Genomic DNA, 11,966 nt, shown 5'->3' with positions numbered 1-11,966 from the left:
CTTGTACCAACTTCAAAGAAGGGGGGGGCATAGACATTGGAAATTCCAGTTGACAGAATTGGCGCTTGCTCATATGATGGTACAGCACATTATATTCTGGTAAATTTTCCATATTGGATCTTGCGCACTTGAGCTCCATGGGGGTTGATATCTCAGTGATGCTGTCTCTTTTCAACCTACAACATAGTTCCTTTACGCAAAGTGTTTTTGCTATTATTGATTTCTCAACACAAATTCTTGTTATCAATCTAACTTCAGGGGAGGACCCCAGATCTATAGAGGTTCCCCATGTTTAATTTTATTTCTCATCGCATTTTCCGTATGTGGTTACTTCATTCGGACCATATAAAAGAATATTTTTCGGTGAATTGCAACATCCCGTATATAAATATTGGAAATATAATGTGAGAGTATTTTTTTGTCTGCATCGTGATTCAATAAATGGAATAACAAGAAGTTGAAGTTACTGTGGCTATACAACCGCGCATTTGGAAAAAAAAAAGAAATTAATTGCACTGAAAGATGGGTTTTTGGAGACGTGCGGAATATACATATTGTTGTGGTCTGAAAAAAAAAGAAGAACGTTGTGTAAAAGACAAAGAGATGCTCTTCAAATAATTGTTATGTAGATTAAAGTTGTGCTAAGAGCTACCGCAATTCTTTTATTATTGCTAAATAACAATATTACAATTTGTGCCTTATCATGCGGAATACGCACAGTGGTAGCAAAACGAATGGTGGACCCAGATTTATGTATAGGTTCGTATATAAATTCATTTATAAAATGCTTTTATGGAAAATGTAATGCAAATTTTTTTTAAGCATTAACTTTTTGCTCTTTCTTGATAATTTTTTTTACCCCCAAAGATCAGTGTTATTGTAGTAATTTAATTTAAAATTGATTAACTACCGCAGTTGCTTATTTGAAGCAGCATATGCAATAAATTTAATGCCCACTGTATTGAGGGGGGAAAGTCTTTTAAACTAAAGCCAAAGAGATCCCTTTAAGTGTGGCTTATGATTTCTGTTCTACTTTACTGATTCTCCGTCTTCCCGGAAATTATTATTAAATTTAATTTACATTCGTTATAATTTAGTAGAAGAATAAAATGAGTCAGACTGCAATATATGATTTTATTTACTTTTTTTTTTATTAGGGCGTTTTGATGTTCATATGGATACAATTATTCGTACGAAGGAGTCACTGAAACTCAAGGCGATCTTCTTGGATGAAAAACTGAAGTGGTCAATAATCAAGAATGTGCAACTCTGTGTTGTTGACACAGAAAACTGCGATGTTTTCATCTTTGAGGAAAAGGTAAATTATTTATTTTCCAGAGGTGAAAACAATAGTGAAATTTCTTTGAATCAAGTACAATAATGGGTGGACTTGTACAGTAAAATTTCCGGATGGAGGTTTGGCCCTTTGTCTCTGTATCACTTTTCCGGTGAAAAATACCTAAATGCCCGGACAATGTTAATTAGGAAGGAAAAAAATACTCTGCAGAATCTACAAATTGGCTATCATTATAATGATCACAGCTATTGTAATGCTGCATTTCACTCAAATATCTCCAATTAAATTCATATTCATAAATTTTAGTAGGAATAAATATTTTTTGGTCAATTAATTGGCAGTATGATCACCCAGAAAAAAAGTACAGTAGACTCTCTCAAATTCGGCATTTGGGATCGAAATGTCAGCCGAATTAGACAGAAATTCGGGCATCAAACTGTTTGAAATGCAACGACTTTTTGTTCATTGATTATATCAAGTAAAATTATATCAAGTTTAATACCGATATTAGGTGAGATTCTTAACAATCTCACCTACTATAATCCTAACAAAATTTCATGTCGTCCGATCGACCTCAAAACTTGGCCAAAATGTGTTTCAGCACTTCCTGATCACGAATATATATGTGGCTATTTTACGTTCCCGGCCGGCCGGCTGGCCGGCCGGCCGGCCGGCCGGCCGGCCGCTCTTTGGAGCTTAATAGCTCCTAAACTAAAAAAGATATCGACTTGCGGTTTTCGGCAAAGGTTATATATCGGGTGAAAATTGCAACTTGGTGCATTGACCCCCCCACCCCCCACCCCCTCCTTCCGCCATTTTGAAGACCCCCCTTTTTTTGTTTTCTCAATAGCTCCGCCCCTATGGCATTCAGCGGACTCAAATTTTAGTATGTTATAGCTGGGCCTTAGAGCTTTCCATCAATACCAAACTTAAGGTCCCCCGACCCCCCTGACCCGAGCTATAAGGGTCCAAAAAAAAATTTCTTAAAATGGCCATAACTCCGGTTCTAATTGTCAGAATTTAAAAAATCAGGGCTTTTTGGAAAGCTCTCGTGAAATGCCACTTCCTCTTCTAACATCGCAAGTTCATAAAACCACCGCTAGGGGCGCTATTATTAAAAAGAAAATTTTAAATCTTATAAGTTAAATAACTCAAAAATTCCATTGTGCATCGGGCTAAAATTTTAGTATGTTGTAGCCGTTGATTATACCTATCAAACAAAAAAAACCTTAAGTCGATCCATTAACCCCCGACCGGAGCTATAAAGGGGTCAAAGTTCGAACATTGACCGGCCTCTATCTCCGGTTCTAATTAACATAGCGACCTAAATTTTACCTTTTTGGTTTCGTCTCGATGAGCACTTTCAGATGGAAGTTCAAAAAGTCACCACAGGTGGCGCTGTGATAGCGTCAAAATTCATCGAAATTCAAAGTCACTTTCCTCAAAAACGGCATTGTGCAAGTTAATGAAATTTTAGTATGTTGTAGTCCAGTCTAGGACGTTTCCAAAATGGTGGCAAATGTGTGCTGTGGTTAAAACAGAACCGGAGATATGAGGGGTCAAAGTTCACAAAATTCAAAAAATCATATCTCCGGTTCTATGTGACCGATTTTAATGAGTGAGGGCTTAAACGAAAGATCTCACCCAAATACTACAACTTTCTAAAATATTTGAACTTCGTGGGACCAACACCAGGGGCGCCACAGTCGAAAAACCAATTTCAATATCACATAACCTCAATTATCTCGACTGTCGCTGAACCGATTTTGATGATTACTTCAACATAATTGTAGAGCACATTTGTCTCTACATTTCGGTCCATACATCATTTTCCGCTCAGACTACGCTATCACTCCGATTTTGCCGTTTAAGTGTGAAAAAATTGATTTTTTCCCATAATAAACGCTTGAAATGACTCAGATGCCAATTTGACTGCCTCTACTCCACCAAGACACTTAAAATAGGGGTGTTTAAATGGAAAGTCCCGCAAAATACAACAATTTTTTGATATAGTTGAAGTTCAACAAATGACTACTTGGGGAACTCTGGATGAAAAAACGAGGTTACAGAAACAAAAAACCTCGCTTATCTTGGCTTCTGAGTAATCGATGAGATCATGTTCTATGGGAAAATTATAGAGAACATTCTGGTCTACATTTCACCCATATATCACTTTTCTGTCAGTTCATCCAAATCCTTGATATTTTGGTTTAAAATACAAAATTTGTATAATTTCACGAATTTTATTCAAGATAACTGAATGGCGACTCACAATTTCAGCTCTAAATCGAATTTGCATGCACTCCGAGTTAGCTCACGTTAAGAATCTCACCTACATAAGCCGGTTAGGATTATCTGTCCCTTTACCTTAAATACCATGACAATCCTTAATAATGCAAAATAACATCATAACCAGGGGCCTCTCGACATTTCATTTTTCCATACGTTTTTGCATAGAGACCCTGAAGACTATTGGCAAGTTTTTTTCCTAAAGAGAATTGACTTATCAGTTTGATATATTTCGAAATCGTGCATTAAAAGCTATCTAAAAAATACATATTTCATAATGTTCGCTAAAATTATACAAGAACTACGAGCAAATTTGTTTATGTCGCGGTGCAATAGATGCAAAATTCTTACAAGGAAAAGTGAAAATTAGCTTCACTTTTAATTTGGCTTGATGGACCCTTGATCATAACTAAGAAAAACCATGGAAAATTTTAGCATATACATATTTGCTTCATTTAACAAGAATAAGTAAATGTAAGAAATCTTAACAACTTTTTTCAAATTTAACTGCTGCCCGAATTAAAAAGTAACCCGATCTTAAAAGAGCCGAATTAGCGAGAGGCTACTGTATTTAGTAAAATTGTTTGTAAATGTTTGTGAATTCCACTGGGAATTTACGAAATGCTCGTAAATCGTATAACCCACAAACAAGTTTGTAAAATTTTGTACATTTTTCACAACCATTGTTCAAAACATGATCAATTGACGGAATATTAATTTTTTGTTCTATTAAAAGATGTTTTCAAAATTTTGTCAGGAGAACAAATGTTTGTAGGAGAACAAAAAGTGCTCGTCAAGTGATCATGTCACGAACAATATTTGCGAAAAGCAGTACAAACTTTTACGAAGTGTTTGTGGATTATACGTTTTATCAGCATTTCGTAAATATCTAATTCACAAACATTTAAAATTGTACGAAATATTGGTTAATATTTTAGCTGAGATTCTTTACAATCTCAGATTTTGTAGGTCCTAGGTGATATCGATGATATCCGACCTCGTCAGTTCGGGCCAACATTTTGGACCTATACACGTTTTGATACTCATATCACGAATATCATCTGTGTTAAAAATCGATTTTCATGGACGTCCCGTCCCGTACCGACTGGAGTACAAACGCTTCTGGAGAGAGACCGGAGAGAGATATGGACAAGCGAATTTCGGCAAAGGTTAAATGTCGATGAGCGGCTAGAAGTAGGTGATGTCAGATCCACTACCACCCCCTTCTGTCATTTTGGAACATCCCCTAAATTTGTTTTCTCAATAACTCAGCCGCTACGACATCGGTCGATCTCAAATTTTTGTATGTTATAGCTTTTCCTCAGAGCTTACGATTGAAAAAAAATTAGGCAACCTCGCCCCTCCTCACCCTCCTCTCCTGACCCGAACTATAAAGGAGAAAAAGTAAATTTTCAAAGTCATACCTCCGATCCCAAAATATCGGAATTTGAAAAATTTAACGTTTTGGAAAGCTCTCGTGGAGTACTACAACTCTTATGACACTAAAATTTTATTCGATTTGATTTCAGTTAGCATACTTGGTAATACTTTAACTTTTCTCACTTCTTTCTTGATTTTCTGGAAGAGCAAAGCCCGCTCTCCTGGGCGACCTTTCTACTCGATGTCAGAGAGAGAGAAAATGTTCGAAGATTACGATTAATCGAAAAAATAGATTTTCGGAATTTCGATGTCGAATATTTCGAAAACTAGACGATGATTTTTCTTTAAATTTTGGTATGTTGTAGCTGAGGTCGAGACCTTTCCAACAGTGGATCACATTCCTTCCCCCGATGTTCCCTGACCCGAGCTATAATTAAAAATGTCTTGACCGGACTGCATTTTTAGTGTTTCTGAAGCGATTTCGATGAAATTTTTAGTATATGTTGTATCTGAGTGAGAGTTGTATTTTAGAGTTAATTTTACTTCTATTTAGGTGTAATATTCAGAAGAGTTGTATCAACTTTTTTGTTCTAAAATTTATATGACAAAAGACTATAAATAACTCTTTTAAAGAGTGAAAATAACTCATTTTAAGAGTTAATACAACTCGTATTAAGAGTTAAATAATGCTTTTATAGAATAAAAATAACTATTTTTCAAATTTGAAAGTGGATAAGATTTTGCAATTTTATGTTTTCTTTTATGTTATAATTTCCTTTATTATTTTTTTTTGTTCTTGATGTCAAGTTCCCCATATTCCGAGATATCACATATGATGCACTGCACAATGTCTGCATTAAACACTGTTAGGAATATTTCTAATTGATGTTCCATATCTCTCCTTGGAAATTACAAAGGGGTCAACTCACTTTTTGGCGATTTTGAGGTTTTAATACACTCAGACAGAGAATTTAATAAAATTTCAGATGATATGAGTCAATAAAATTTCGTTATTAGAAAAGTTTTTTCAAAATTTTACTCTTTATGATTGCTTGCACGGTTTTTGTTTGAAGTCAAGAGGCACAAAATAGATTTATCGTTCAAATTTTTGTGAAACAAGGGACTAAAGGCGTCTACACATTGTGGAGAAATTTTTCGTCAAAAATTGCGTTTTTGACAGAAATTTGACGTTTCCCTTACAACGCTGCAGGGAATTTCCTTCAAAAAAGCATTTTTTGACAAAAATTGGTCCCAATGTCTAGAGGCCATAACTCAAGCAAGTTGATCCCTTGTCATTCTAATTTCATGAAAATTTACGCATCATTTAGAATGACAAAGAGCTAACTCATAAAAAAAAACTTATTTTGAAAGGTTAAAAATATGTATGTTTCAATATTTATAATAATGCTTATACAAATAGAAAATAATTAAATTGTTTTTATTAACATACATAAATGAGATAATTATTTATACAAAGTTGAATCTTTCATGATGTCTCCTGAAAAATGGCTCAGATTGAATTGGCCCCTTGTAATTTCCAAGAAGCGATATGAACTTGGTCACACCAAAATCTTCTTGACTGATAGTATATTCCTAAAACGAAAACATTTAAGCATATTACTTCAGTCGAAATGAAATTTTACATCGAAAAATAGTAATAATTACATCGATACCCGACGAGATAATTCAACTCGCAATTAGAGTAGTTTTTTTGTTTACTAAAATTTACAACGAAAAAAAAGTAACATTTACAAATTTACATCGATATTCTTCGAGTTAATTCAACTCAGCCATAGAGTTGTTTTAACTCTACAGATTTTTTCTAGTGTAATAAAATTTATCGAATAAATCCTCTTACAAGCTTATGCTTTTACATTGTTTTTTTTTTTTAATAAGTTTTTAGGGTCTATTTAAAATCGAGACTTCCTTAAAGCGATTCTTACCAAAATAACGATTTTTCTTTCGATATTTCTTAAATAAAATTAAAAATCTATCGACCTTCAAGAAAAATTTGACACCATAATTTCAACAAAGGATCACTGATCTTATAAGTTAAAGCAAGCTTACCACTGCACTGTTTTTTTTTATGTCCCTCGCGAAATAAAAAGAAATCTACATTTTCTTGCGGAATGTTGGGATAATATGTTTTCAATAGAGCCACCTAGACACGGTGTTTTATGTCCTTTCTTCCCCTGGCACTGAAATGGAACAGTGAGTCATAGAACAATTTTAAATGCCCATTTAAGAAATAAATAAATGTTCCGTGGGAATGGGCCATTCTTTGTCCATCCGGAAATATGTGTAAGGCAGTAATATACAATCCATTGTAGAGAGGGAAATAGAGAAAAATTATTTTGTTGCAATTGATTGTGGTTATAAACAGGTGAAGGGCACATGCTTCTTGTTCCAATGTGGACCACCTGAGGATTTTCGATGTAAATTCACGCGTCATGCCAACTACACGAGTGCCCGTGATGAGTCCAATGCGTCAATCAGAGCCACAGACACCATCCCCAGTCCATCCGGTGGTACAACATCCATCCTCTGTGGGACTGTCTGAGCACGAGATGGAGCTTGTGAGTCTCAAGGGTGGCAAGAATTTGCATGGAGACGAGAACATTTCAGGAAATTCCACGCAGGGAGCTAAGAACGCAGCTCCAGTGGAAACTACAACGGCCAAAAATGCCGGATGCAGTCGTTTTCAATTTGCCTGCCACTCAGGGGAATGCCTGGCCGTGTACAATGCCTGCGATGGTATTCCACAGTGTGAGGATGGCAGTGACGAAGGACCAGAGTGTCCAACAGGACAGAAAACATCAGGTGTTGCTGGTGCACAGCAAAATTCCCAGAATACCCAACAAATGCAGGATTTGTCCAATGCACTGAGACTTCTGCATCGGACAATGCCAATGTGGGAAATGGTGCTCCACAGGTTGTATTTATTAAATTTTATATTAGGGGAGGGTGGGGCAGTTTCACCCCTAAATTGCAAAATGTATTTTGGGACCATATTTTGCAATAAGATGATTAAACAGAAGTAAAACTTTGTATATTCTGTAAATTACAGTTGGGTTTAGGGTTAATAAAAATAATAACAATAATCCTTTAATTTCATTAGTCTATTGTGGAGAAATTCATTTCACTTGAAAGGCAGAATGTGTGAAAATCCCCCATTGCGGGGCAATTTCAAAATAAATATGAGGCAATTTTTGAGAAAGATAAAACGTGTTTATAGGAAACTTGCGATACCAGAATTGAATTAAAATTAAATATTTTGAAGTCTTCTTAGACTCTAAAACATACAAAATATAATCGAACAAGAACTTTATAACAGAATTTGACACTAAGGCGGCATTTATAGGGAGAACTTTTGATTCGAAACTGTTCTTTCGAAATAAAAATATCTCACTGAGCTTTCTCTCAGTGACAAGTGCCTACCTTCGGGCGCAGAAAATATCGCACTGAGCCTTCTCAGTGGAAATTGCTTACATTCTGGCGAACAAAAATAACTCTTCGAAAGCTCAATCAGCTGTTTTTTTTTGTTATTCATAAATATAAAGTGCTGTCCGTGCAGATTTTTTCAAGAGTTTTCAACACCTTTCACCAAGGATATCTTAAAAATTCCTAGTGTTTACAGTGAAATTGTTTTAGTGAATTTAATTTTCATGTTAATAGATTGTGTATATTGTAGAAAAAAAAACCGATATATTGCTATCAAGAGAACACAAGGAGTACTAAAGTAAGATGAAGGTTTTCATAAAGTCTAGCTATCATGAATTACATAAAGGAAAACTAAATATTAGCTATCGTAAAGCAACTTCATTAGCAAAACGTTTTCGGTTTGTAAAGCAACTGACGATGTATCCTTAAATTCCTGACATGTCAATAAAACCCTGCGGTGAGACGAGTTTGATACAATATCTTTTTTAATTTTTTTTTCATCAACCATTAATATTTACTTGGTAACCCTTTGATTTCTATTAAATTATTTCCAATACCACGTACCTCAAAGCAAGTTCGAAACGTTTCGGTGTAAAATAGAAAGTCTGCTGGACTTTTTCTATTTTAGTCGAGACACAAATGGGAGTATTATAACATCTAACTGGGAGATTTTATTCAGACACAAACCTCAAGGGGAGATTTTCCAAGACTCGCCGGTGCATAGCACAGTAAGGGTGCATTTTTAAAATACCCTCGTTTAAAAGCAGGCTAATTGATCATACAGAGAAAATAAAATATCGCTAAAGATTTCCAAGCCTATTTCTCATTAATTGAGCAATTTTCTTTGAATTTGTATGCAAAAGAAATGTTCTTTTGTAGTGCTAAGCTAATTCTGTACATTGTTGCGTCATTATATCGCTTTTAGAACATGTCCCTTTTAGTATAACAGTTATATAATAGTATTTTAAAGTCTTGAATTTTTATGATACTAAAAAAAATTACAATATCTTCCTGAAAACAATCTGAAAATATATTAAAACAATTAAATTCATCATTTTTAAGCACTAAAAACACTGAAAGATTATTTTTTTTTATTTTTTTTTATGAACTTTTAGGAAATACTGCTTTCTGTAATGTCGAACTTTATCGACAAAACAGCTACAAAACGTTTTCAATGATCATTTTAATTTAATTTTGATTAAAAAGGTAAATTGTTATACACTGGAATCTTCTCCGTGTGCTTGCATGAAACTGCCCCTCACGAACTTTCGGAACCCAAATGAAAATTGTCAGAACCGTCTTAGAATTCATTCAGCGCTAAATGCCTTATAATAGTCATAAAACCACTGGTAATTTAATACAATTATGTTACTTGGATAGATAAGTGCAATAATTCAGAAATTGTTGAAAATAAGGACATTACAAAAAGTTTCATTTTGATGCAGTTTTATAAAATCAATTACAGAATTCAAACGAGTAGCGTCACGAAATTAATTATTTTTATGATCCATGGGTCTCAGTTGTCTCTTCAATAACATAAAGGTTTTATCCCATTCCTTTTAAAGGGATAAGAAGAATATACAAAAAATTGAAACTGCCCCCGTCGTTAAACTGCTCACCCTCCCCTACCTCCCACTAAATTTTGGTCTCACAACAACCATCCTCTCTTCCTCATTTCAGACGACAATGCAGAGACAATATCAGATTCACAATCGAGAAGATCCAATGACGGCACCCAAACAATGGCCACAAATAAATCCCATGTTCTTAGGTGAGTGTTTTATAACAGGGCATTGCTAGTTGAGTGCAGAACCATGAAGACAATTTATTTTATTGAATTCTCTGTTTAATGGGATGTTGAAAGTTGATAATGCTGCAGAGAGTTGTGTGAAAAGTCATTTTTACTCTTGCACAGAATGAAAACGGATTTTATTGTTGGAAGTTTTTCCTTTTTCAAATGATCTTCAGATTAATATACTATTCCACTGCAACCCTTTTTTATTATTATTCAACTTTTTTTTTGCGAGAAATTTGAATTTATGATATTTTCATCTTTGAAATAAAAAAAAGTCATTAATTTGTCTTTTTCCTATTGTTTTCATGTAAATGTTTTAAGATTATGCTAAATGAAATGGATGAAATAGCATTTTCCGGGATGGCATGAGGTAACAGTGCAAAACTCTTGTAACTTTCGTTGGAATGATATTTGCATTTTGCTCAAACTTTCCATTCGCATAAATTGATTTTTTTTTTTAAATTAAATGCGTAGAATGGGAATATGCGTAAGTAAATGCAGAAGTATATACTAATTAAATAATTTCTTTCCGACAGTGACAATTTGCGGTAAATAAATCTTTATAGAGCTGTTTTTGTGAAATATTTTAAATTAATGATTGAGAAATTATTATAAATTTTCCATGCTATATTATCTTTATTATCTTATTGGTGTTCCAAGAAATATTCCCAGAAACTCTGGTTCACAAAGCCGCCTTATTACCATATAACGATCCTTAATGATTCTTGAGCTACATTGAGCCAACGAAAAAGGGGATCATCACAAGAATTCAAATCGCTCTTTGTAAACATTTGGTTTCTAGGTTTTGTAAAATACAATGTGTCAGTTGAATCAGCATTTTCATTTTTCCGATTTAGAGATTTGATAAATCCGTGGTGGTCGAGTGGATTTGCCAGACGATTAAGATTTGTCTATGGGTCGGTTATATTTCTTTCGCAATCGTTGCACCCAATAGTACCCCAAAAATGGCTAAAATCTACCCTGACTCGGGGTACTATTAGCCAATGTGTCATACTTTTTTCATTATCCTCTCTAGAAAAAGGCAAGAATTTTAGAGCTTTGAACTACATTGTTTCATATACCTAGCCAATATCCTAATGCTCTCTGAAAAAAATATCTTGTTAAACGAACAAATTGATTTTGTTTAAATTTTGTTACTTTGACAAAACTTTTTTTCACATTTTATATGGAAAAAATATCATTTTGACAAACATTCAACAAAGTTCAGTTGGCCACCGATTTGACAAGACTTTTCCATATTCTGTATGAAAGAACATCCTTTTCATAAACTGTTCTTTGTTAATTTGACAAGATATTTTTTTCAGAGACTTACATTGTCTTTGGATCTAAAGCCCCGTAAAGACTCAGAGTTCAGTTGTATTCGGAAATATCGTATAGGGTAAGTGTGCCAAATTCCGGCCAGCTTGCAATTTCGGCCACCTTTTTTGTTCCTTGAATTTCCATGAATTTTTAGTTTTTACATAGTCTAGCTAGAGATTATACAATGCAAAAGAATAACAAAAAAAGGAACTTCGACAAACGAGATGACGTGAACAAGGCATTGGAAGAATTCCTAGAGGGCAAGGAACTATGAGAATGAAGGTGGCCGAAATAGGCCACCAAAGCTATGTGTACATTTTTATTCATTTTAAAATGTATTAAGACTGATTTTAAAAGTAAATAAAGACGATAAACTGTCTACAAAGTTCTAAGCAACACTCCTTAAGTAGAAGGAACAAAAAAAATCACTTTCTATTAAAGATA

The 11,966-nt window shown here is 34.3% G+C and overlaps 1 protein-coding gene across 1 annotated transcript; it reads left to right on the top strand.

The window, feature by feature from the left end:
* The first annotated feature begins 716 nt into the window (after positions 1–716).
* Positions 717–10,197, top strand: LOC129809252 (low-density lipoprotein receptor-related protein 11-like). Its single transcript, XM_055859061.1, is given in 5 exon segments — positions 717–759; positions 1,158–1,318; positions 7,350–7,525; positions 7,527–7,898; positions 10,088–10,197. Coding segments are annotated over 5 exon segments (783 nt in total). The 5' UTR covers positions 717–734; the 3' UTR covers positions 10,137–10,197.
* Positions 10,198–11,966: the final 1,769 nt, after the last annotated feature.

Source organism: Phlebotomus papatasi, unplaced genomic scaffold (genome assembly GCF_024763615.1).
Source record: "Phlebotomus papatasi isolate M1 unplaced genomic scaffold, Ppap_2.1 HiC_scaffold_529, whole genome shotgun sequence".
Lineage (NCBI taxonomy): Eukaryota > Metazoa > Arthropoda > Insecta > Diptera > Psychodidae > Phlebotomus > Phlebotomus papatasi.
The sequence above is the reverse complement of the archived record's forward strand: the minus strand, read 5'-3'. Positions and strand labels throughout refer to the sequence as shown.